This window comes from Ambystoma mexicanum, chromosome 5q (assembly GCF_040938575.1).
Source record: "Ambystoma mexicanum isolate Mex_15411 chromosome 5q, UKY_AmexF1_1, whole genome shotgun sequence".
NCBI lineage: Eukaryota > Metazoa > Chordata > Amphibia > Caudata > Ambystomatidae > Ambystoma > Ambystoma mexicanum.
Window position 1 is genome coordinate 70,194,755 of NC_090933.1, and position 26,830 is coordinate 70,221,584.

Here is a 26,830-nt window from a genome sequence, read left to right on the forward strand (position 1 = left end):
TTGAGCTTGGGGATGAGGTCTACATACGTAATCCCAGGATGGTTCATAAAGGTCACAGCAAGTTTTTGCCCTCAAGGAGAGTTGTTAAGGTTGGAAAAGGCCATGTGAGATTGGAGGATGGTTCTGTTTGGAGCAAGAAACGGGTGGTGGATGGTTTCAAACGTGGGGAGAGGGCAGATGTGGAGTGTGGTTGGGAGTGTCACGGGACTGGGTTGGATTATGATCCTGTGAGTTCACAAGGGATCAGCATTGGACAGGAAGAGGGTGTTCCACTTCCAGGCCCTGTGAGTGCCGAAAGCAGTGTGGAGGGTCAAAATGCTTCTGATCAACAACCTGATGTAGGACAAGATGGGGGTCGTCTTGCCAGGAGGTGTGGCCCCCCTATAAGGTTGAGAGATTATATTTGTTAAACATGAAATTTACATGTTATGTTGCAATGCATCTTTGTGGTCAATATTTTCTTTATCCATGAATGCAATGGGGATTAATGATTAGTTATAATACATGTAAACTTATATATAGTTATGTTCATGTTTCCATTGTTCAAAAGGTTCGCAATGTATGTGTCACAGGTTATTAACAATTGCGTGATTCAAGGGAAGAGGATATGTCGTAATGTGCACGGGCTCGTGCAGGGACACTCGTGGAATGTTGTGGGTTCGGAGGACAACATTCCACGGTGGCCGTTGGTTGGAGGTGGCAGGGCAGCAGGCTTGTGGGGTCGCGTAAATAAATACTTTACCACATACTACTTGTGTACGGTGGAATTACAACACTTAGCAAAGGCCAATCATTTGTGAACCTGCTCTTTGAAGAACGGATTGGAAACTGCCTGGTGCTCAAAATATATTTCCTGATTTTATTAATGACAATTGCATTTCACCGTTAAGAGTAGTTTCTGGAAGATAGACTATTTTAGGATTCTTCTTCTTAGACCTTCCATTAGTCTGTGTTCTTTCTTTTGTACTTGTTTTCATAGTTTTCTATGATCTGTAACTGCTCTTTAGCATTTATATTTCTTTTGTTCCGTTTCTGCAGTCAGTCGACCTACTCGCTCTGTGCAAGCTCCATGTTTTATCTAACCTATCGATTACACGGTTTCTATTTCGACCTTCAAAGCTTAGACGAGCTGTGGCACTATCTGCTCAATCGTCCCTACTGTTACTGAGCCCATAGCTTCAATATAAGGACTGCTCACTATTCCGTCCAGACAAGGTCCATCAGGTTTTGACTTAACCTCCACCTCTTGGCTCTCTCTACCTGGTACACAATGCCAGAATTCACTTGCAGGTTTCAAATGCACCAATATCTGCGGCCAGGTCTCGGCCCACTAAATATGCTCTGCAAGTCTCACCGTTTTGAACAGGTAGGTACCACAGCTACACTCTCTCGACAGGAATGTTTCGGTTCAGCATGTTTTTTGTCTGCTGGCTGATCCACCTCCACCATTTTTTTTTAAAGCAATTGAGATGGCCTACTTCCAATAGTCCTTTTGCCTCGCACTGTACCTGATTAGTGCAATACTTGAACTCAACCCTTTAGGCCTCTAACACGATCAGTCTCCAGACACCACTGGATGCAATGGCTGTTAGTTCTTTACTTAATCTGAATAATTTTTCGGGAATTTCAGGCTCAACCGGATTGAATAGTCGCAGCGTTGGACACCAGCTGGGACTACACTCCCAATTGTTACTGTTTTTTCCCCCGACTGGGAGTTTACTGGAGATGTACGTCTGTTTAGGATAAAGGTTTTCAGTGTTCGCTCATTAAAAAGTAACTAGCAGGTTGGATGCCCTCTTACGCCTCCCTATAACGTGTATTTTATTGATGTCATGTTTGTTCTTATTTTAGCTTGTGATGCTTTGCTTTCCCAAGCTCTCTGGCACCATAGAGTTAAAAAATGTGCATCTAATTGTCCTTTTCCATGTCTAAAATCTATGTTGATTTATTTTTCCTTGTAGGCAGTGAGAAGCATAAACTTCAGATTTCCGCCCAGGGGGACGCAGCTGAGCCCACTCTCCAAGACATGGCTGTAATTATTGAACAGATCACTGGAGTCCCAATCACCTTCCAGAAATTGATCTACAAAGGTTGTTGATTTCTATTAAATTAGAAAATTATTTGAAGAACAGTGGGAGGCTAGTGATGTTAGAATGGATCGATCTGATGGAAAAGTTAGTGTTTGCAGATGTTGAATGGGGAGCTAAAGGGGTAAAGCGGTTTGGAGGTCTCTAGTAGTAGGCTATATAATGGATTCATGCCAAATTTCATGTTTTACGTTATTCACATGGCCATAAATTAAGCTGCACAAGAGATTTTTTTATGAGGGGGTAAAATGGAAGTGATAACCCCATCCAATATGTAATATATAATATATAGTCAAATAAAGCCTTTCATATGTTTATTCACAATATCCGTGCAGACAAATGGTGTGCAATTGGTGATACTTTGAAGAGTTCTTTTACTTACATTTTTTATTCGTGGATCTATTTATGTATCGACTTGGTAATGAAGCTCAACTGAATGCTTCGAAGAGAACAGTAAAGATTGGCAGATGTTTATGGGTACATCCAGTGGCATTTTATAATGCACAATGATGATGATGATGAATAAACAGCATGAGTCTTTCTGCTCATTCATGTTGATTTCATTTTTTTAAACACATGCACAGAATTCTGGAGATGCTCTTCAAAATCTGTCAACTTTGCCATAACAATTTTAAATATGCAATGTGTTTGAATAAATACTTTTCTGAATAAATACTTTTTTTGCACACAAAAAACGGGAGTTTTGCTGGTAAGGTATGGAATTTGTGATGGTAATTTCCATTTCCTGAGCATTAAATATACTTCACTTGTCTGTCCTTTCCTTGTTGACTATGGGAGCAATAGTCACTTTAGGCTTACTTCCTGCGCAGTGACGTGAGGGTCTCTGTGCTCTTGACTGCTTTTACAGTCATTTAAAACTATTTATGGTGTGCTGCCTTACAGGGTTTCTGCCTTACAGGGTTTCTATCATATTTGTTCTTACAGTAGCACTTTCTAAACTTACTTTAAAAAAAGTATATATATACTAGGCTATAGTGTTTAATTGATCTATGCACTGACAACTTTTATAGTTTTTACCTTTTCTTTTCTTGAGATTATTTTTTCTATCTGCAGTTTATTTTCTGTCTTTGTGTTCTGTTAAAACATTTCCTTGGGGACTGCCTGAATGTTCCAACTCGGTTTCAGTTAATGACAGCAGATGCATTTTTTTGTTTTGTTTTAACCATCTTGGGTACAGGAAAGAGTGGAGTTGTGAGTTCCAGGGCTTGGGTGAATTGGATGGGTTGCCAGGAGTTAATTAGCACTACTGGGAACACAGCCTGCTTATATTCTGGGGCATACATTTTGCAAAAAATATCACTTTTTAAAGTTACAGAGGGTGTTCATCTCTTCACTAGATATTGGCCCGAGAGGAGCCAATCGGTATGTAACATTATGGTATTGCATACTGAGTAAGTTTCCAATTGAGCAAATGTTTCTAAGGCAGAGGGGGCTCTCAGTGATTGATTGACGGTGATTAGGGACAATGGGTTGAAGAAAGTCGAAGAGCCCATCTTTTCACAGACCCTCTGTAAAATGTGGACCTTGCAAGTAAATTCATTGTTCACCCTTTAAGAGATGAAACATGTTTTAGGTTTTCACGCCATCTTCAGGTTTTTACAGCAAATTGAAACGGATGCTAAAAGTTGAGACCGTCCTAGTACTTTTTCTTCTTTTACAGTTGATGCCTTTACAACTGCTTCAAAATGATATCTTTTGATTTAAATGTTTGTGCAGGAAAATCACTGAAGGAGATGGACAAGCCATTGTCTGCACTTGGCATTAAAAATGGCTGCAAAGTCATGCTGATTGGGAAAAGGGTAAGCAAGAGTATTTGGCTTTATTAATCGTTTAACTGAAGTTCAACTTAAAGCAGAGCTACTTATTGCTATGAACACGTATGTAAAACCCCTGCCAAGTCATTTTGTTTTTTGTTTCCCTTCCTGAGTCTCCTTGCACTCAGTTCCCCTTTTTCATTTGTCTTACGGAATAAGCAGCAGGGTTAAGCTCTTCTCCAATTGTCTTTATTATAACCTCAGATCTTTTGAGTTGTAGTTTAACACATTTTAAGATAGAAAATACTGCACCTAGTGATCACCATCTAATATGTGCTACCTTTTATGATGCCCTGAATGTTAATTCATGCTCGAATTTGGTCAATGGTGTTGTCTCTAATAGTAGAGGTAGGCTCTCTTGGTCTTCAAGTTATATCCAGAGATTTAACTTCTTACCATTATAGTAGCCCAGATGGGTGAATGTAGCCTTGTTTGTGTTTGCACCACATGGGCACTTCCTATGTTTATAAAAGCGAATTTGACCCCTAGAAATGTTAATGCACATACTATGGTCCCCAGAAGATGGCATTCGAGAGATACAGGAGGCAAGAAGATCCTCAGACAGGCCTTGAAGTGTGTTTATGAAGGGCCCAATTGATCAAAACGATAAGACTGAGATAATCGGAAAGACTAAACGGCAATATAAAAATTAGGTGAAATCCCTTGGACATTGCTCCATCACAATAAAGGTGAAATAATGCTTGCCTGCCTGACTTTGAAAGAGGACACAAACTATTGGGTAAAGTGGGTGAGGTCATTTTGGCAGGTGATTTCAACACTAATTGTGTAAATCGTGAGATATAATGGTCGAGGTGAAAGCCTGGGGCCTTCCAAATTATTTGCTAAACTAGTGTACGGGCCAGTCTACACTGGCCAAAGTGCATGTTTTCATTGACCCAGTAGGACAACTATATATCCTAAGCATACATCTCCCTGTAGCAGTGACAACAGGCGAAGCTACTGCAGCAGACATACATACAGGGACAAAAATAACATCTGGCCTTTAATTATATTGTTAGATAAACTAGTCCATTTACATTCAACCTCTGCCATAAACGTACGTCTCAACTTGGATGGTGATTTTACCAAGGAAATTCAAACGTTTCGGGTGATTTGTCAGGGTTATATTTTGACTGCCTTTTTATTGAATGTTTATTTAGCCGATGGGACATGCCCTTGATGGAGCCTCCTTCATTGCCTCAAAAATGTATGGTTGTAAAACCTTGTAGATCTCATACGCGGGCAATCTCCTATTAATGGATTGCACACACAATGGGCTCCAGAAGTTATCAACATATTTTCAGGCATATTACAATAACAACTTGGGTTATAAACATCAGTAATACCAAAATATTTACATTTTCAGCAGGGCGGAAGAAAAAACAGTCCTGGTGGCTGAATAGCAGCAGGGTAGATGATGAAGATGAATTAAAATATCTGGGCTTTAAAAATGTTGCGCAGCCTACTAGGACCGCCCTGGTCAAATATTTGAAAGGGAAGGCCAAGCTGTTGGCTTCCCAGATGAAACATTTTAATATCCGATATGGCAAGTTCTCCCCGATCCAGCTAGTAAGTTCTAGGAGTCCAAGATCATTCCAGCCATTGTTTACAGCCTAGAGATTTACCATGTTCTTTCTGTTTATGATTTTACCATATTGGAAGGCATGTTTTGGAAATCTGTTTTATCGTTGCATATGTAAAGTGTTTCTCCCTTTTAATTTTATTCTTCTCTGTAGCAATGAGTGAGTAGCTACTTGTGGGAGACCTGAGTCTAAGAGTATAACACCTTACTGCACACATGTGCAAGGAAAATGGGTAGCCCAAGGAGGGAAAGGTGGTTGCAATGTGAGGGAGACCTAGTGAGGGCTCTGTGTGTTCGCCCTCGGACAAACCACAGCTCTGGTCTTATTCTTTTTTCAGTGTGATCCGCTTTCATTTTATGTAATGACATATGGTAAACCAATTGTACATACACTGGATCACTATTACACCACTAGGTTCCTAACAGATTTGCTCCCTGCTAGTACAAGAAAGAAACCATTATTTACAGTTGTCATTTACTCCCTTTACATAGTATTGGATACACATAGGTTAAATAAATAATAACATGGATCCATGAGGATCACCTGAGGTCATGCAATCACGTGAGGTTCATAACTAATCTAGTCTGTCATGAGGAAGTTCCTGTGGACGCACGCTTTCCCATTCCATAAATAATCATTACCGTCTGAGGGAATACCTCAGGACAAGCGCTTTCACATTTGATAAATAACCATTTCTGTCACAGGGTTTCCTGACAACCAACACGTTCACATTTGATAAATAACGAATAATTTCTGTCACAGGGATTTCCTGACAACCAACACGTTCACATTTGATTAATAACTAATCATTTCTCTACGGTCAACATCCCTTCAGTACTGGTAGGTGCTCCCCGCTCAGGGGTGTAGAACCTTAGTGACCCAAACGCTCCACTCGCAGAGTGACGCCACCGGGCCTGGATCCTCCTCTACCCTGGCGGAACCCTTACTCACAGAGCAGGCCAAGTGCCCATCTCCAACGGGATAAATAATTGCCCCCAGAGCGGTGGCAAAAGAGAGAGGCAGAATGATTCTACTCATGACCCAACAGATTGGAGCAGGCTCCGGGATGTGGGCGAGTCACTGGCCACTCAACAGTGGACCAACCCCCCACAGGGCACCAATGGGCCTTTACGTGCAGTGTCCCTGGGGTCGTTCAAACCCACCTCTGCACCACAGGGATTACTTCAGCACCCACACCTACTGCGCTACTGTAAGGAAACGCGACTCCAGAGAGTCACAAGCCAGGAGCGGCGAATATTACCTCAAGTACTCTCATCCAAAAACTGCCTGCGTGTTAACCTGGATTGGCACGCGCAGGGCACTGTATCCCCGTTTCACTGCTTCCCTCTTCTACCTGACTGAACTATGCAGCGCTGCCCCTGACCCCGCTCTCCCTCTCTTATAAGCGGTGGCGGGCCGGAGCAGCCCCCGCTGAGTGTCCTTAGATCTCACCCCATTCACTCTTTCGACCCTGGTTGGGGGAGATGGAACTGCACGCCCCCGATAGACTAATGGCCTATGGGTCAGGGCGAGCATCCCTGGCTCGACAGAGGACCTCAGTGACCTCCGCGAAGGTCTGGAGCTTCTGCTTCCTATCATCTCTGCTGGCGCTCTCTCGAGGCAAACCTTCTCGGGCTGTTCTGTCCCACGAGGAGTTACCATTAGTGCTTGCCAGCAGGGGGGCTCGCGCAACTCCTGAGGTGAAATCGCCTCACGGGCGGCCCTGCTCCCCCTGCTGGTGGAGCCTACCATCTCTGGGTCTCAACTATGCACGTGCCCATAACACACGCCGTCAGGAGGAACGGACAGCAAGGAAGAACTATAAACAAACGCACCTGCCAACAGAACGGGAGACACAGCCCATGCATACTGAACCCCACAGGAGATGTGGGTTTACACATAGAACTACACCCATGACGGCAATTCAGTTTGAAATTGGGGTTGGTTTCTCTTAATGCAAGAATTTAATGGAAGAGAATCCTTCTTTGTAAAAAAGGTTAAACTCCCCCGAGTGGATCTCTATTTGTAAAGTTTAAATACATGGCCCATAATGAGCAACCAAAGTTGGTACATTAATAATTGTGCAACTTTGTTAGCCACCTACGGGCTTGATTGTGAGAAGGTAATGGAGAATGCAGCAGCATATAAAGCTGCCTTATGGCGATCTGATTGATGTAACACCTGTGATGGTCTAGAAAACTATAAAAAGGTTACAGGATCTCGCCACAGTCCACAAGAGGGTAGGAGTTTGTGCCCTGTATTTAATAAGTTTTCCATCCAGGAATTTCGGCTTAACTATGTTACGCTTGAGGCTGAATCTCCTCTTGACTAAAGATAATTGTTTTCTTTGGAAGAGGGACAACTGTGAAGACATATGTCGTCATTGCGAGTTAGATGACGAAACACTTACGCATTATTATTATGGTGTTAATTGAGTGCAGACCTAGCTTCGAGAAGCAACGGAGCGCTTTACAGATGTATTCAACATTACAGATGCATAACAACGCTTTTCAGAGGTAACAGAACAGATATACAGGGGCTGTGGGGAACAGAGGGGCACAGAGGAAGGATACAGCGGAGTGGAGTGGAGGTCGGTGTCTAGTGAGCTAGGTGTTGAGGCAGAGAGATTCCTTGAGGAGGTGGGTCTTGAGTTATTTTCTGAATTATAGGAGCTTGGGGGCGAGTTTGATGCCAATGGGGAGGAGGAGGTTCAATAGTCTTGGGGCGTAGGCAGAGAGAGCTTGCTTTCTGGTCCTTTCCTTTTTGCAGCAGCGGATTTCAAGTCTGCACGTGTCATGGCTTCTGGTGGTGTGCTGTCTGCCGGGGAGTCTGAGTTTCTCTGCAAGGTTGTTGGGTGACTGCCTTATGGATGATGCAGCAAGACTTGAAGGTGATTTGTGCGTACAGTGGGAGCCAGTGAAGGTCGATGAGTGCCGGGGTGATGTGGTAGTATTTGCGTAGACCCTTGATGAAGCATGTTGTACTTTGGTGTCCAAGCCTATTGGTTAAACGTAGGGCATGTTTTTATATTTGTATTGAAGCTTTACGGGTGACTTCCTGGGAAACCTTTTGGGTGCAACTACAGGATTTATCCTCATGGAGAGTGCAAAGTTATTTGTTTCAATTCTTACTTGCTGTTAATTGGACTGTTTTAAAACAAAAACATTTTGGTTTAATTCTTGCTCTTTTAAGAGATGTAATGCTGCAATTCTTGGACGGTTTTAGGGTTGCAACTGTATTAATGAATTGTTGTACAATTTGAATCTGTGGATATTCAAACAACCTATGCTTTGGCTGAATGTGAACAGATTATTGTACTATTTAACTATGTAGTTAGTGTTGTATTTTTTTTTCATTTCTTTTTGTGCAAGGGTTTACTTTTGTAAACTACGAGCACAATACAAAATAATAAATAAATCGCTCTTTTTACTTTACTTACTTTTACGTGCTGTCGCCTTGCCTCCATACTACATGGGCATCCCTTCCAAGGGACGGGAGACTGAACCTTTTTCACTAGAAAGAAAAAAAAAAAACTTCTTCCCCTTTTAGAGGCGCGGATCTGGGAGCATGTGCTGCCCTGACTCTGCCGCCACACCTCAGTCCCCTTTTCTGCGTCGATGGGAATGGCCCGAATTCACCAGCATGCCTGGGTTTGGCTTCGGCCATGTAATTCCATGTGCGGATACTTCTTATCTTCGGTCTTTTTTTGTGTGTCTTTTTATCATTCAGGTACTCTGTCCTCGGGCGTCACGTCACGCTTCTCCCTGGCGCATGTCGACTTCTACAGGGTTCCGCAGGTGTCCATCCTGCCACAGGCTCTTCCCAACTAAAGACTCTTCCCCCCCCCCCCGCCCTCTGCCTACGGGGGGAGGAGGTAGGGAGGGAGGTAGGGAGGGAGGTAGGGAGGGAGGTAGGGAGGGAGGTAGGGAGGGAGGTAGGGAGGGAGGGAGAAAGGGAGGGAGAGAGGGAGGGAGGGAGGGATCCTCTTCAAAAGCCCTAATGGTTCCTAAGAACCAAGCTATGCGGTCTAGTGTTTTGGGTGTGGCAGGCCTGGAACTACTTTACCTGGGCTATATAAACCACACCCTGACTGCAGAACATGCTTTGTGTTAGTTTGCAGCTTGCAACGTGACGCTCACTGTGTCCAGCTATTACCCCGGAGAAGCAGAACCTGCAAGGAGACAAAAGGAACATCATTAGCAGCAGAATCTTACCTGCATTCTTCATCTTTAAAAACTCGCAGCTACTGAGAACAGCTTCCTTGAATCTGCACGCCTCACGGACAGAATGACCTGAAAGAGGAAGATGGAGGCAAAATTAAAGAAAGCTGTAGAGACATTTACAAATTGCAAACTGCCCTCAAGGCTTACCTTGCTGGTCGCCTCTCGGCTGGCACCAGTCCGGACATTCCACTTGCGCTGAAGAACACAGCGACCTACAAGGAAGGAAAATACAGGTTAGCAAAGGCAAGATTTTGCAGCGCTGCACATAGCGCTTACCACATCATAGCGCTCTTAATGCACCATCATTTACCAGCGGGGCTCAACCAAGCCAGTTCGCCGCGCTGAAGCTATGCATGCCCAAGGGAGAAAAAAAGAGACATTTTAAACAAAGAAAGGCATGCAGGATAGCAACAAAACTAAAGAACAGTAATAAGACCTACCTGAACAATATCAAACGTGCCGGCGTCCGTGAAATAACTGGACTGCACTTACCCATGAAAGACAACGCGCCCCTGCAAAGAAGGCAGGACGGAGAGCACGCCTAATTCTACCACAAGGTGAGGAGAGGGCGCCAGAGGGACTGAAAGCATACGGGGGTGGAGGGAGGATACTTACCCCAGTCGGTCAGTCTTGAACACAGTCCTCCTGTATTTTTAGGCAGAACCTTCCCCACAGACCACATCAGGGCAAAGCTGAGAAGCATACCAGCGAGTAACCCAGCTGGGTGTCGTCCCTGTGGATACCAGGTGAGCGTAACAAAAGGGTCTTGAATTTGATCCTTGCAGTCAATGCGAGCCAATGGAGAGATGTTGGGGTTGGAGAGATGCGGTCCCTGGGCATGAGGCCAAGGATAAGTCTTGCTTCCTATTCTGGTTAAGTTGAAGGGGGCGAAGGGTGGAAAGAGGCAAGTGCAGTTGTCCAGCCTAGAGAGAAACAGGGCGCTGGAGACGTTGAGCTTCTGGGGGAATGTGAGGAAAGGGAGAATGCCCCTGAGGAGGTGCAACTGAAAATTTGAGTTCTTGGCAAGGTCCATGATGTGAGGAGAGAAGGAGAGAGAGGAGTCAAAGATGATGCCAAGGTTTTTTGCCTCACGTGGGTGAGGGGAGAGGACCCAGAGAGTATGGCCATAGAGTGGGTGGGGAGGGGGAAAGCAAGGAATTGGCGTCCCAATGAGAAGGATCTCTGTGTTACTGGCATTAAGGTAGAGATCATTGGCAGAGTGTTACACTTCAGACTTCCCCGTCGGCATCCTTGCAGAATACATCTTCTTTACAGGCTCCTCTATGGTCCAGGTACAAGCTACCATGGCGTCTGTACAAACGTCGACGTACTCCAGGTCACCTGACACGTCTTGTACGTGAAAGACGTACAGCAAGCCACGCCCCTCTTACAACTATAAAACCACCGTCTTCCAAGGGGCTCGTTGCTGCTAATTTGCGTTACCAGCTACACGCGGTTTCTTTCGTTTCTTCTTCGTGTATCCCAACATGAATCCTTATCTGAACTCCTGGTTTTGACCTTTTGCCTGAAATTGGACTGTTTCGTCTCCTCCTTGTTCTTGTTGTGATCGTCTGGTTGTTAGACTCGGAACACTTCTGGATACGGCTCTCTTCTGTGTCTTGCAGTTCCTCGTTGGTTGCCGTTCTGCACATCAATTTTGGCTGTTTTCATCCGGATCATCTCAACAACTACTCAACCATATTCGTGTACTCAGGTACATATCTATTGTCTTTCATGGACATTGTTTTCTGTTGGATTCTGGGACATTAAGTGACTTTCCTGTGAGATTACTCTTCAGTGCATATGAACGCTTTCCTGATCTGCACCAACCCGACCCTAGTGCGTCCCTCGTGCCGTCCGGGGTTACTTACCTATACTAACTTCCCTGTTTGTTATTTTCAATCCTGGACTCCTCCTACTCCATTTATCTTTACTCAGGTCAGTTGTTATCAATTCTATAGCTAAAGTGGGAAACGATACTGATTTAGATTTATTCCACTCATTTGTGTTATTCTTTGTAGATATTCCCGGGGAAACGCAATTCCACTCCAATATCCATATAGGCAGTTGTCTAATCATTTACTGTTCTAATCATTTGTTTAACATCAACACATCAACACTGTCTAATATCTTGGTATTCTTTTGCCGCATTGGTATTGGCGTTGTGTGTTCTCCCCGCTCTTTTATTCAATTGACATCTCTGTCTGTTCTACTGAAACAGCAGAGAGGTACATTGTGGAAAAGAGCCCCTCTTTGAGGAAGCCTGAGTCTTGTACTCAGGGGAGCTGGGATGGAAGGCTGAATTCAGAATTCTATGCTACCAACATCTCCAAGGTCGTGTTCTCCACATCTTTGACCTATTCGGAGTGGTGAGTAACACAGAGCCCCATGCCTGACTAGTAGTCGGGTAAGAGGGAGGAGGAGGTAGAGGGGGCAACTTGAAAGAGAAGTGTGTGTTATCTGTGTAACACTGAGGGGAGAAAGTGGAGATCAGAAGGGCCAGGTAGTTGTTGAAGACCCATGGCGATAGAGACCTGGGGGACGCCACAGGTAGAGAGTGAGGTGGCGGAGAGAAATGGGCCCATTTGCACTTGGGAAGGTCTGTTTGAAAGGAAGGAGGTCAGCCATACCAGTGCCCGGTCCGTGTTGCCTATGGTATTATGGAGACGATTTATGAGGATGAGAGATTGGGGAGGATCACAACAGTGGCAGGGTTAGAATCCAGGTTGGAAAATCGGTCTTCACATGTGTTCAGGAGAGAAGTTTTCGTGCCTTTGACAGCCCTAAAACTGGACTGGTGGTCGTGAAGGCAGGCGGCTATTTCGGTGTGGAGGGTCAGTTGGGGGGGGATGAGGAGCTTCTCCAGGATATTGTCCAATAAAGGGGTGATGGCGATAGGGTGATAGTTGGCCAGCCAAGAAGGGGCAGCAGACAGCTTTTTTAGGAGAAGGTGCACAAGAGAGTGGTTGAGTGGTGAAGGTACGCCCCACGGAACGCTTCAGCTGGGAAAAAAGGCCAAGAGGAGTCCTGCAAGGATATCAAGTGTCAGAAACCAGAAGGTGTCTCGCCCTCTAGTACCTGGAGATCTGTCATCGAGGTGCCCAGGACACGGCCATTGCTTATGGATGCAGTTCCTGGGGGTGGACCAGTGCAGGAGGATCACCTGGGTGAGGGGTCTTTGAAGAGTGGGGCAGTGGTTGGTGAGACGAGGTACCCCCATCCCTGTAACACCTTTACTCCATACTACCAGGTTGGATACTTAGGAACTCAACGCCCCTTCCCTTCACAACACACACTTTCTCACGGAAAGCCCACTATGAGAGAAAACAGATTTAACACCCAAGCTGTATACCTGACGTATGCCAATACAATGATCAGACAGTTACTGACCATCACGCACACCTGACTTCCATTACACTTCCCCACATGTATAAAAGGCAGAGCACGAGAGCACGCTGTGAGCGAGGCAAAGCACACAAGGAAATAGCAGTTACAAGATGGTAGTTTAACAAAAGGAGAGACAGACTGCAAAACAGAAGGGGGCCGCAAGGAGGAAAGTCCCCTTGACCTTTTCGACAAGAAACCATTACTTTCAAGAGACCTCGAGAGAAAGCCTAAGACCAGGAAACCAGGCTGAAGAATCCTGCATTGTGAGTCGGAGGTACCCGGGCCCCTCCTGCGTCGGTAATCAAGGCGGGGAGAATCACCAGCCACTTTGGTACTGTCCTTGGCTCCAAGAAAAAAGCAGCTTCAGTGAAAGCAACACAGCTAGTGTGTTGGGGAGACCGATACAAGACCGCTCTTTGTTGAAGCCACGGTTGCAAGCAGCAACACTGGATCGTGAGCGCTGGATCTGAGAACCTTGAGTGAAACGCGTGTGATAACCAGCGCAAGTAAAGTTGAACTGCAGATGAGTGATTGAACTTTGAAGCCAAAATATATGATACCTTTGACAGAGTGGTCTGGCACTGTCTGCGTGCTCAATCAAAGGTCTCCCTCTAAGGTGTCCAGCTGAAAGTTGACAAAAGTGAGAGTGGCTAAGGATTGTGAATCGAAGTGGTCATGCAACGGGTCAAGCTAAATCCTATGCACAATCAATCGAAAGTCTTCGATATTGATACAGTAAAGAAAGTTGATGGCAAAATATATAAATTGGTCCGAGCCTGGCACAGGGAGACTGATTGATGTTTTTGTGTTAGAACGGATCTGAGCCCGGCAGAGGGGGATCCGGGTTGAACGTTGAGTCACCCGAGAAATTGGATACGTGGAAATCCTAAGAAAATTGTGTATATGTGAGAATCCAAACTTTCTGTTAAAGTGTATCTGAGCCCGGCAGAGGGGATCCAATGTGAACAGTAAATCACCTGAGAAAAGTGTATGTAGGAGAATGCTAAACGTGAAGGAACTAAGACTTTTGAACGGCAAAGAGATTTTGGTACAGAAGGCCACGATGTGGAAGTTTTGAACTGCACCCTCATGCTAGAGAAGCCAGAGACACTGCAAAGCTTGAGTGTACCACCTTATCCGTGCTGAAAACGTGGGGAAGGGAAACCAACGGCTTGAATAGCCTAACATATCATTTATTGAACACTTTTCTTTTGCATAACATTTGCCAACACTATTTGTATTTTTTAATTCATTTATTGTGCAATAATTAATTATAAACTTTTAGGACAGAAAAAGAAACCATTCATAATACATCATATATAAAAAAATACTTGAATAATAAATTACATCACACTTCAATAAGAGCATTGTTAAAAAAATCATTATTAAAACCCCCTCATTCGCCACACTTTCCAACACAAGAGCACCCCTCCACACACAAGAGATTTCACATATTACGTACAGTTATTAACATTCCTCAAGGGGTGCCGGTTGAGGTACTCAGGCTGGAGTTTGGTCAGAGTTTGCTTTTTTCATTATGGCAAGTTTGCAAAAATAATGCACAATAACCTGTACTCCAACAGCATGTTAAAATTACTGGGTTCTAAGCTGAACGACCATGAAACCAGCCGATTTGTGCCCGATATGAAAAATAGTGCGTCTTCATTTCTGGTGGGTTTGGGGGTTGATAATGATATATTGGAGGCTGATCCCAATTATGAAAGTAACATAAACAAGAAGGTTGGACTATCGGATAGGTCTTATAATGTTGATGCATTACATACTAGAAAAGATATTCTAATATATTCCCATCAGTTTTACTGTCACTAAACCATGTGGGTACCTGGTGAAACTGTGCCCAATGGATCTCAAAGTTTTATTCTCTGTTTTTAATATGCCTCCGATTTAGGGATTTTATTAACAAATGGAATAAAACGGAAAATAATATAGCTGTATGCCGTATGTGTCAAAACGTTATTGAGACCAGTCACCATCTTCTAACAGCATGCCCTACTCTTTTAAAGCAATACATAAGTGGGTATGCAGCTTTTGTCACAAAGATGGAGAATATTAGGAGTGATCAATTTTGGTCCGCACTGTATTGGGTTGAATCTGTTGTCATATCGTCAGCAGCGTTCATGATATGGAAGGAAATTTGAAAACATTCTCCTGCAGAGATGGTATAGAATTACGTTGTCACCAATGAATGGTTTTGAGCAAGGGGTTTTGTTTTATTGATTATGTATATGATCTAACGTGAACAAAAATATGTATTTAGAGGTAAGGATTGGCAATAGGTTTATTAGTATAGGCCCTTTTATTTTTGACAAGACACCACTAGGACTGCATTATTATTTAATGGTCGTAGCTTGCTCCCATCTTTAGATTTAGGATTATATGGGCGTTTTTCAAACCGAAGTAAGGTTCAATAAACACCCTCGAACTGTGGTCACTTGTGTCTGTCTTACTGTTGATACCATGCCTTACTTACACTAGTTCTAATAACACAAAAAATAGGTATGCCAGCAAAGAACTCTGCTGCTCGAGAACGTTGTGCTGGAGAATGGGACAAGCAGAAGGTTATAAGGAAGCACATGGTCACTAATGTCGTCACACGTACAATAAAAACCTGCATGGCTGTTTGGTGAGACCCTATACATGGGCTGCCTTCTCCTTAGGGGATCACAGGCTGCTATTGGTCCCAGCCCCGTATGTCTGTCTACCATCACGTGGGGTCAGCTGGGCTCATCTCTCGAGGGCATGAAGGTCACATCCCTCATTAGTTACTATTGTAACTCAATGCTACTCCATCTTTATGGAGTGCACTTGGGAAGCTCTGGGACTGGCAAAAGGTGAGGCTTAAGATCCTGGTGACCCACACATTCTTCGCTCATTCCATATCGCACCATCCACACCCAAGGTTGCCACCCTCGCTGTGGACTATCATTTATTCTTTCCTGTACCTCACATTACAAAGTGTGTCATTATGAAATAAGGTGGAATGGTTGTGTTCTTTTAGATCTGTTATGACCACTGGGTTTATGGTTGGCGGTCTGATGGTGTCTACTATCGGGTAATTCAGGGGTCTTTGACTGGGGCAGTTGTGGGTGTTGTAACCCCAGTGGGGATTTGGAGGTCTGCTTTTTGCCTGGCTGGTGGGGAGAGGAGAGAGGAGAGAGAAGAGAAGAGAGAGGGGAAGAGAGAGGGGAAAGATATCTCAGAAGGAGAGTCTAATGAAGGAAGAGGCAAATCACGGGATTGACGCACACTTCATCGGTAGAATGACAGAGAAGGAGACTGGCAGTGCAGGTGTCCGAGGACAAGGAATTGATATTTTATTTATATTGCGCTTGTACACATGTGTTTCAGAGCGCAACGAGGCAAGGTGGGAAGAGAGGAGAGAGTGATCAGACCAGGAGAGGAGGGGGGGATAGTGTTGAGACTCACCGCCTGTGTTGCCCCCAGAGTGGTTGAAGTACTCCAGGAGCCGTCAGAGTTTGGGGTTGAGCAGAAGTACTCGCTAAGGTCAAAGGTGAGTTCTTCATACCAATGCACCCCTCTGTTGTGTGATACTAACAATCAGAGGGATCAATCAATTGGAAGAATGGGGACATGCACTACGACACCGGTTGTAATACAGAAAAAACTGTGCTTAGCAACACAGGTCAGAACTACCCCTAGTGTAGAAAAAAAGACCAGGCAAGGCTAACCTCTAAACGGGAGGAGGATTCCTTCAACGGAGAAGTGGTGGAGGTAGCAGAGTAGCAGACCTGGTTATGGTACAGCAGCGACCCTTATACCTCCCAGTGGGTCAGAGATACCTGGAATAAGTGAATGCCCAATGAGAGAGTGGGGTGGCAATGATAGGACTGTAGATAGTGTGAGGACATGGATCTTATCAGGAGTATAGTAACCGGAGATGCAGGGTGTTTTGAAGTAGTCCAAGAGCAGAAAAAGTAGCAAAAGGGACCTATCCCGACGGCACGAGGACGCCTGAACGCTCGGGATGGTGCACCTGCAGTAAGCCTCTCTAGTCCGTGCATGGGGAAGCGGGAGGAGCGCTGAGGAAATCCCAAGAAGCAATAGTAGTACAGCGCAGCACTGGAATCCGGAAAGCGAAGGTAGTCTTCAACGTGTGAACAGTTCCAAAGCAGAGTCGAAAAGCAAGGGAATCCAAGGACGTACCAAAAGTCGACGTTGAGCGGTCAGCAGAAAACCAGAACGGTAGGCAGAGCAGTCCATTAAACAGGGCGTTTTTGAATTACCGTGGTCAATGGTTCAGAAGTTTCAGATTTGTTTGTTTTATTATTTATAATGCGTGATCATACCCTCGGGTAACAGGGCGCAGCAGTTACATGTATTAGCAAAACTTAGTTACAACAGCAAGAATATATGTATACAGACATACAGGTACAGCAAGATTATATACATACATACAAATATCGGTACGCTAAACGTAGATATGGACTACAGGAGCAAGCGGACCGCTTACTGGCATGGGGAATATAAACAAGTGAGAGTTGAGTATTTACAAGTAGATGGAGGGGTGGAGGGCCGGTGTTCCTCATAGTGAGGCCTGGCAGCATATAGTGTATAGTGCTTCTATGTTTTCAGCCATAGGATAACGTTGGTTCGGAAGTTATGGTAGGGGTGGTCCATTCTCAAGGTGGGGGAAGGGAATTCCATAGTTTAGCTGCTTTCACTGGGAAGCTATTGCCCCCTATGGTGGAGCGATTGAAGTTAGGAATGGAGAGGCAGTTTTTGTAGGCTGTTCTTATGGGTCTCAAGGAGGTCTCTCTGTGGAATCTGTTGACCAGGTAGGTAGGAGCAGCGTTATTGAGAGATTTATGAGTAAGTGATAGGGTTTTTAGCAGGATTTTGTCTATAGTAGGGAACCAGTTATTCTGTTGGCTATGAGCAGAGATGTGGTCTCTTCTGGAGAAGCCTAGTGCCACTCTAAGGGCATTGTTTTGTAAAGTTTGTATTTTGTTGGTGATGGCTTTGGTAGACCCTAGATAAAGGGCGTTACAGTAGTCCAAGCGAGACAGACCAAGGGCTCTGGCAAGGGTTGTGCAACTGGTATCAGAAAGAAATGGCTTGGCTGCACGGATCATTTTACACGTGTAGGCAGTAGAGGATGCTAAGGAGTTCACCTGTTTATTAAATGAGAGGTTTGAGTCTAGGTTAACACCCAATGTTTTGACCTCTTGTCCTACTTTGATGCTGTTGCCATCAATTATAAATGAGAAGACATGGCCTAGTTTCTTTAAACTGGAGGAGGTACCTGTGATGATGAGTTCAGTTTTGTCATCATTCAGGCATAGTCCATGTGTAGCCATCCATGCCTGGATGATGTACACTTTGTTCACCAAAGCCAAATCCTTTTCATAATCCCCAGAAAGCGGGAGGAGAATCTGGGTATCATCTGCATAGTTGGTGTAGGTGATACCAAGATGATCCAGATCATCAAAGAGGGGCTTGGTAAAAATGTTGTACAGTGTGGGCAAGACGCAGGAGCCCTGTGGTACACCATGATGGGGTCTGCCGCTGCTATGGGCGAGAAGACCATCATAGTCCTGCCATTGAGGAACGATCTAATCCAGGTGATGGCGTCATTGGAGAAATGAGCAGCTGTCTTAAGGTGGGTGCATAGGATGGTATGGTCGACCAAGTCAAATGCAGCCGAGAGGTCTAGGAGGAGGAGTAGGGCAGCTTTGCTGTTATCTCTAAATTCGTAAGAATCGGGCAAGGCGAAGTCCAGAATAGCAAATCGGGTCAGCAGTGAGGGGTCCAAAAACAGCAGAAACAAACAAGGATTCACGAAACAACTTCAATCAGAAGTGCCAGAGTGCTGGGGAAGGCGTGCTTTATCCTTTGACACATGCAACATCCTCCGTGTCATGTGACTGGGAGGGACGATCTTTCTATTGGCTTTCGTATACCAGGCTGTGTGATGTCGTGCATACAGGGGCTTCCACCGTCGCCAAAGTAACCCCCAATATAAGAAGGACGGCTCTCTCAGTCTGTGTGGGGAATGCCCTTCAGAAAAACGGGAGTGAAAAATCATGGGCATGGAGATTTTCATAGTGTATAGGTATGATCTTTTACGTTTATGAGAAACCCTGGGAGCATGTGTATGTGAATTCCTGACAGCTAGAGAGAGGGATGTCTGTTGAGATGAGAGTATCAAGGTGTCTGGCAGAGTGGGTTGAGCCAGAGGGAAGGATGGAGAGGGAAAGAATGTCACAAAGGTCACAGAAGAGAACAGTGGCCCCATCTGGTGGGTCGAGATGGATGTTATAGTCCCCAAGGAAGATAGGTTTGGTGGTGAAGGCAAGAATCGAGGCAGACAGGTCGGCCCATTCTGAGAGGAAGAGGAGTACGGTCCCGGGTGTCTATAGATGGTAGAGATAGTAAGAGATAAAGTAGGTGAGATGGCCAGCCTGCAGACTATGCTTTCAAGGGTGAGTAGGTTTGAGTGGGGATGATGGAGGCGGGAACCCATTCAGGGAAGATCAGAGCCATTTCACCACCAGCCCGGGAGGGCCTGGGATTGGACAGGGATTGGACAGGATCTTGTAGCCCTCAGGGAGAAGAATGTCAAAAGCAGTGACGAACCTGGCATGATGTGCATAATTCGTATTGAGGGCATGGATGGGCTGTCATCTCTCTCTGTGTCAGTAAGTATGGCTTTCTGTACAAGCAGGCATCTGGGCAAAGGTTCTTTTTTAGAACTTTCATCATGATATGATATATGGCATTTATAACATGCCTATGCACAAGTGTTTCAGATGTTTGTTGAGACGTACTGTGAGCGGACAACTGTTTGATTTATATTAACATGCCATTTTATTCTCAAAAGAAATATGATAAAAATGCCCCACTATCCCAACTCTGCTGAGGGTTTCCCTGCCTACCCAAAGCTAAGGGAAAACACTCTAACACAGGATAACTGTCCCTCACGTTAAGCAACAAATACACAAAGAAATTTGTTGCAATAGAACATGACAGGAACAATATTCAGTATCTGAATAACCTAATGTCCTGGGTGCATTCCCTTCCCGAGGATTCAAGGTCAACTCTGTTAAGGTTCAGCCAAAGAAAGAAATGTCTCAAATCAGTTCTTAATGTTTCAAAGTCAAAGTAAGGTTTGTTAACCAAAGTTCCAATGGTAGCATATCGCTTCTTCTTTGTGAAATATCCACTTTCACCAAATAGCACCAATGGTAATCCCAACCACGATGATTTGTCACCTCGTCCAGAAGACTTGCCACAGTTCAAAAGAAATGCACAACTGTCAGTGATACCGTTCTTGGTTAACAATTAGTTTTTAATTAGTTATAGTTTTAGAATTCACAATGGTTTATTTGTCAGGATGACTTCTCAGTGCTGCTGCTTCCACTTCAACAACTTCACTTCTACTTGATTCACCATGAGAACAGTCACCTCTGTCTTGCAGTACTCCACATGGTTTAGACTACTACAGTGGTGCATCTACTGACAACCATATATACTACCACAGCTTCGGTACTTTGGACTACTACCACAGCATCAGTGATTTGTACTTCTAGACTGACTTCGACAAGATATTCTTTAAAGTACTTCAACATCTTCAAGTAGGCAAGGTACTCTTCCTCTGATTGTCTCTCTTTAAAAGGGGCAGCCTCTTTGCCTTTCTTGTCTGTCTGCCACAGTAACAACCTGGGTTTGCCTTTAAGACCCACTTCTCTCTGCCTTCCACAGGCTCTGGCGCTACAGGTTGTGTCCACTTCAAAATAGTCTTTACAAGCAGCCAGTTCCCCTTACCCCACTTTACCTGCACATTTCTACCAGCTATCAGCCAAAGTAATTACCCAGATGACTTGGTGTCCCTCTTAGCTTTAGTGCTTGCACACTTCTATCCTAGGCCGGTTGAAATGTTCGTAACTTCACAGTAATAGTTAGATTTCTTCTCAACTCTGAGAAAGGTTGGTTTCACTGTTAATATGGGGAGACCCTTGGCTTGGGCAATGCTTGTTCTCTTCTTTATTAATGTATACACTTTAACTTCTTATATATGAAAGGTTTGCCATGTTATAGTAAAGAATAGAGTTCAGTCTTTCTTTAGGAATCACAATTAGGCACACACAAACGCTTCTTAGTGTAGTTTTCAAAGTTGAAAGATTGGTATTGAATTGTATTCCCGTATGAAAGTGAAGGATGGCGTTCAGTCCTCCTTTGGGAATCCCAATTAGGCCCATGCCTATACACTCAATAATGGTCTTTACACTCTTCACTCTTTCAAATTAGGGACACACAACCACTCCGTCAGACAGTAACAGCCTTTAAGGGTTGAACAATGGATTTAAGCAGCGTTTGCTTTTCACGCAAGTAAAGGATTTTCATATTCTATACGAGTGCTACACTTCCATTGCTCGGGTATCACAACATCAAGAAACAACTTCCACTCGCTTTCAACCATACGCGAGTGAATAGGTAACTGGATACTGTTGCCGGCAACGTTCGTGCAAGTTATTAAGAACACTGTGCTTCACTCACCGGCTTCTTTAATACTTGCTCTGCGGGTTGCACTGCTTCCACGACTTCTACTGCTTCTGGCTTCTTAGGGACCCACACCCTACCTCTGTGAATGGGTCTCCGGTCCAGCCATATGTTTATGGAGCCCCTCTCGCTCCTGAGACCCACGGCTTAACTGCTCGTCACCTCGGTCTCCAGCACGTTCAATGCACGGCAACCACAGCAATCTGGCTCACATGGGGAAAGACAGCTCTCCTGCACGCCTTCTGCCGCGCAGCCTGTGCACTTCACAGTTTGGGGGAAACGGGACCCTCTCAGAACAAGCAGGTGAAATCTGCGGTCTCCACATTCCAGTGTCCCTCTTGTTCTTCCACCTCTGCTTGGTTTGCCAGCATCATTTGTGCCTTCTTCCTTCTCCTACTGTTACAGCTTGCATTCCAGTCACTTCCAGCTCCTTCCAATTGCCTGCACCTGAGGGGGGCCTTTTATGCCTCCCAGGTTCCTTCGGGTGTGGGCTGTTAAGCTTAATTGCTTGACTCTTACTCCCAGTACTCCTGGAATTATGGGACTTGTAGTCTCCTTCAGCAAAGTTATCTCTTAACAGTTGAGTTAATTTTAAGGGTACATTTATTTCCCTTTAACTCATTAAAAGATGGACTTTTAGAATTGGTTGTTACATAGGAAGACCTTGGATTTGAGGCCTTTTCTCTCGATCTGTTTACGTTATACCTTTGGGAGTAAGGAGGGTGTCTATCCTGAGATTCCTTGAAAGATCTTTGTTAATAAGGCTTGCTCAGATTTAACAGAACTTGTACCCCTGGTCACAGATCTTACATGTGGGTCAAGGTCTTTTTTTTGGATCAAGCCTTGAATTGATGCTGGGGCCTCATTGTTTTTTGCTCCCGTTACTATAGGTGGTTGATTTTTGTGATATTGGTCACGTTTTTATTTTTTTGTTTAAACCGTGGACGTAGCTCAAGAGCAGCAGAGCGCTATAGAGAGTGTGAGTAGCCGGCATTTGGGCTGGCATCTTTTAAGTAGCACAGTACTATGAGGTATGTGTGTCGGTATGTGCGTCCATTGGAATTAGTCCTATTTAGGTGTTGAAAGAGCCATGTTTTGAGAGATTTGTGGAATTGGAGAATTGTTGGGGCATTTTGAGCTGACACCGGGATAGAGTTCCAGAGGGGTGGGTACATGATAAAAGGATTGTTGGAGGGTCCTCTCTTTGCGGATGAGTTGTGATCATGCATGATTATAAATTACTGGGAGGACGTGATTGATGCTTTTACCTAAATTGTGTTTTAAAATAATTTGCTGTGCAGGCTAGTTGAGAGTTCCTTGTGAGAGTGCTGATCTGGTCAAGCTTGCAGAGGGAGCGTACTGTTTTGTACTTGCGGTTCAGCACTACACCCCATGGGGCTGTGGGCTGGTGCAAGCTGTGAAGTTTAATTCAGGGATGTGCAGGCATAAAAAGGTTGCATCAGCCTCTTTTGCCTGGGGCACAGCACGCTGCTTGTTTTGTGGCAGGGCGGTGCTGACAGACTTTATGCAGTAAGGAGTGCTGGTGGGTGTGTGGGCATATTCCCATATTTAGTGCAATGGCCTCTGCGTCGAGTCACAACGATTTTTGAGAAATGCTTACATATGGTGTTGGAAGATGTAGAATCATGCTCTCAGCAAAAATTACTCAAGCTTTCCTTGGGGTCCAGGTGTAGGCTCACATCTTGGTGCTTGGCATCTACTGTGCTCACAACAACCACAGGACCGTCTTTGTCCCGTGAGGTGGGCGGTACTCGGCCGCAGGAATGACACTTGGGGGTAGATCTCTACCAATGACTCCCAATCCGGTGGGGTCCTGGCTTTGTTTTGACCCAAGGGAGGGTTGCGTCTCATCTGCTCAAGATAGACTGTTATTATTAGAGGTTAATACAGAGCTTATTCGCTCCTAATGCACCCTCCTGTGCAAGGGTTTCAGGCCCAGGCAGATCCACCAATGGGGTGTCTGGCTCAGGCAATCAACCATACGTGCAGGATTAGAGCTTTACTTGTAAATGCTCTCTCAACAGTGAAAAATAGTTTTTCTCAATTAATATTTTATTTCGATTGCGCTCAGACACAAGTTTTCATAGCGCAACAAGGCAATGGAGGGGAACACGGCAGAACAAAACGGCGATCTTACTAGGCCCAGTGACATTGAGAACGTGCAAGTGCATGGGAGAGGGGGAGGGGAAAAGTGAATGGAAGGGGGGAGAAGTGGAAAGTGCGAAGCAGAGGGGAAACAGATAAATAATAAATAAATAATAAAGGCAACAAACAGTGGCAGTGCAGCCAGCAATTTGCAAGTGCTAGGTTTAAGGCAGCAGACAGGGCAGGTCTGATAAGTGCAGGAAGAAAAAGGGGGGCGGTATGGGTACAGATACAGACCCCAGTGCAAGGGGTGACCCGGAGGCAGTGCGGAATGGTGGCAGGGTGAGCAGGTACCTGGGCCCGGAGGACAGAGGGTGGCCAGGTGCACAGTGCCAAGAGAACAGATCAGCAGGAGGAGCGAAGGCAGAAGAAAAGAGGAAGGTCTTGAGGTGCTTCCGGAACCGGAGATGGTTCTCATCAAGTTTTAGAGTGGCAGGGAGGCTGTTCCAGAGGGAGGCCCCAGCCGAAGACAGATCTACCCTCAGCTCGTTTCTCTAAAAAACGACTGACCCTGAGGGAGTTGGAGGCAGAGGAGCAAAGAGCTCGAGAAGGGAGGTATTTGCAGAGGGATAGCTGAAGGTATTTTGGACCCAGGCTCCAGAAAGCCTTGTGGACAATGCAGAGGGTTCATTTAATCCTTGCATCCACTGGGAGCCAATGAAGAGATTTCAGAGCTGGAGAGATACGATCCCAGGGCTTGAGGCCAAGGACAAGTCTTGTAGTCCTGTTCTGGATTAGTTGCAGATGGCGGAGAGTAGAGGCAGGTAGATTTAGAAAGAGGCTGTTATAATAGTCCAAGCTAGAAAGAACCAGAGCTTGGGATACCATGAGCTTCTGGGGGAAGGAGAGGAAAGGCAGAGTACCTCTGAGGAGGTGCAGTAGGAAATTTGACTTTGAGACATCAGAGATGTGGGCGGAGAAGGAAAGGGTGGAGTCAAAGATGACCCTGAGGTTCTTAGCCTCGCAGGTGGGGGTAGGAGGGGAGGGCCAAGGGAGGCCGGCCAGAGAGTGAGGGGAAAGGATGGTGAAGGTGTGCCGATGAGGAGGATCTCCGTCTTGTTGGCACACCAATCTTGAATGGCAGTTAGGCAATCAGAGATGAGAGTGGGAGAGGTGGCAGAGTGCAGCCTGCAAATGAGTTGTGATCAACGTGGAACTGGAAAATTGAGCAGAAAGTGCAATGCAGTGGGCGAGAGTTGCCAGGTATTGGTTGAAAAGCCAGGTCGAGAGGTTAGACCCCTGGGGAACACCACAGGTAGAGAGGAAGATAGATGGAAAGGAAGGACCCAAGTTGATATTGTTGATTCTAATTGGATATGGTATGTATAATGCAAACATGGTTCAGGGAGCACTCGATGGCAGCATTGAATGACTTGGCTGCTCCCCCGTGGTATTCAGCAATTACAGTTAACTGGCCAGTGGGACACGGCAGTGGGGTGGCTATAACTTTTAGAGATGCTCTAAATTCAATCTCTAAAGGCACACCCCCCCCCTCCTTCCTTGCAGCTCTCTGGCCGGCCTCTCTTGGCCCTCTTCCTGCTCCTACCTGCAAGGCAAAAAACCTTGGGGTTATCTTCGACTCCACACTCTCCTTCTCTCCTCATATATCTGACGTCTCTAAGAAGTCACACTAACAGCTGCACCTCCTCAGAGGTATTCTTCCCTTCCTCTCCTTCCCCCAGAAGCTCACTGTCTCCCGAGCCCTGGTTCTCTCAAAGCTGGCCTACTGTAACAGCCTCTATCTTAATCTGCCTGCCTCCACTCTCCGCCCTCTGCAACTCATCCAGAACAGAACTGCGACACTTGTCCTTGGCCTCAAGCCCAGGGACCGTATCTCTCCAGGACTGAAATCTCTACACTAGCTCCCAGTGGCTGCGAGGATAAAGTTCAAAACCCTCTGGATTGTCCACAAGGCCGCCTGGGGCCTAAATACCTTCAACTCTCTCTTCCTAAATATCTTCCTTCCCGAGCCCTTCGCTCATCCGTCTCCAACTCCCTCAGGGTCAGCCGCTTCTCGAAGCTATGAGCTGGGGGTAGATCTCTCTCCGCAGCAGGGGCCTCCCTCTGGAACAGCCTTCCTGCCTCCCTGAAACTTGAGGAGAACCATCTCCGGTTCCGGAAGCACCTCAAAACCTTCCTCTTAGCTTCTGCTTTCTCTCTCCCTCTCCCCTGCTAATTCTTCGCTGAAACTGCACTGAATCTGCAACTGGGCCACTCCCACCGACCCCGGTCCTGGGCCCAGCCACTCTCCACTTGCACTGCCTCCCTGGCAACTCCTGCACTGCGGGACTGTCTCTGTATCCCTACAGCCCCCCCTTCCCAGCACTTGTCTGCACTTACCTTGCACTTGCCACCAGCTGGCCCTCTTTATTTATTTTATTTTATTCTACTTACCTTGTACTGCACTCCCCCCCCCTTCCCCATGCACTTTCTCCCTTCCCCCTACCCCTGCACTTGCGCGATCTGAATGACACCTCGCCTATTAGGATCGTTGTCTGTCTTACCCTTGTTCCCCCCTCCCTGCCTCGTCGCGCCTTGAAACACTTGTGTATAGGCGCGTTACAAATGCCATATCATATCAAAGGTCTGATTCACATGGATTATCAGAAATCCTACATGTAAAGTGCCTTTTTAGCGCTTACTCCACTGCTGACTTTTTAATTGACCACCCTGTTGAGGCTGCCAACCATTTTCAGATGTCTTTTGCGGCTATAGTGGCTCAAGTGATCCCTTTCTGCCTGTGTTTGATAGTTATGGGAGATTTTAATTTTTGGTTACAGGACGCCACAAACATCCATGCACAGGCTTTCCTGGAGTCCCTCTCAATGTTGGGTTTAAACCAGTTGGTGGTCGAGCCCACTCATAAAGCAGGTAATTGTGTTGGATTGTATTTTTGATAATTCTAATTCGGTAACAGTGGATCCTCACTTTGCTTTCCATGGACCGATCACACAAGTATTCTCTTTTCTATGATATTTGATTCAGACTTACCAGTGGCGCGGGTAGTG

At 45.5% G+C, this 26,830-nt stretch overlaps 1 protein-coding gene across 2 annotated transcripts in view; it reads left to right on the top strand.

Annotated features, from left to right (window-relative positions):
• BAG1 (BAG cochaperone 1) overlaps positions 1-26,830 on the top strand; it is a 570,958-nt gene that overhangs the window by 54,477 nt on the left and 489,651 nt on the right. For both annotated transcript variants that reach the window (XM_069620543.1, XM_069620544.1), the window contains exons 2-3: positions 1,962-2,090; positions 3,825-3,907. In XM_069620543.1, coding sequence (XP_069476644.1) covers positions 1,962-2,090; positions 3,825-3,907 — 212 coding nt within the window. The remainder of the gene's footprint in view (positions 1-1,961; positions 2,091-3,824; positions 3,908-26,830) is intronic.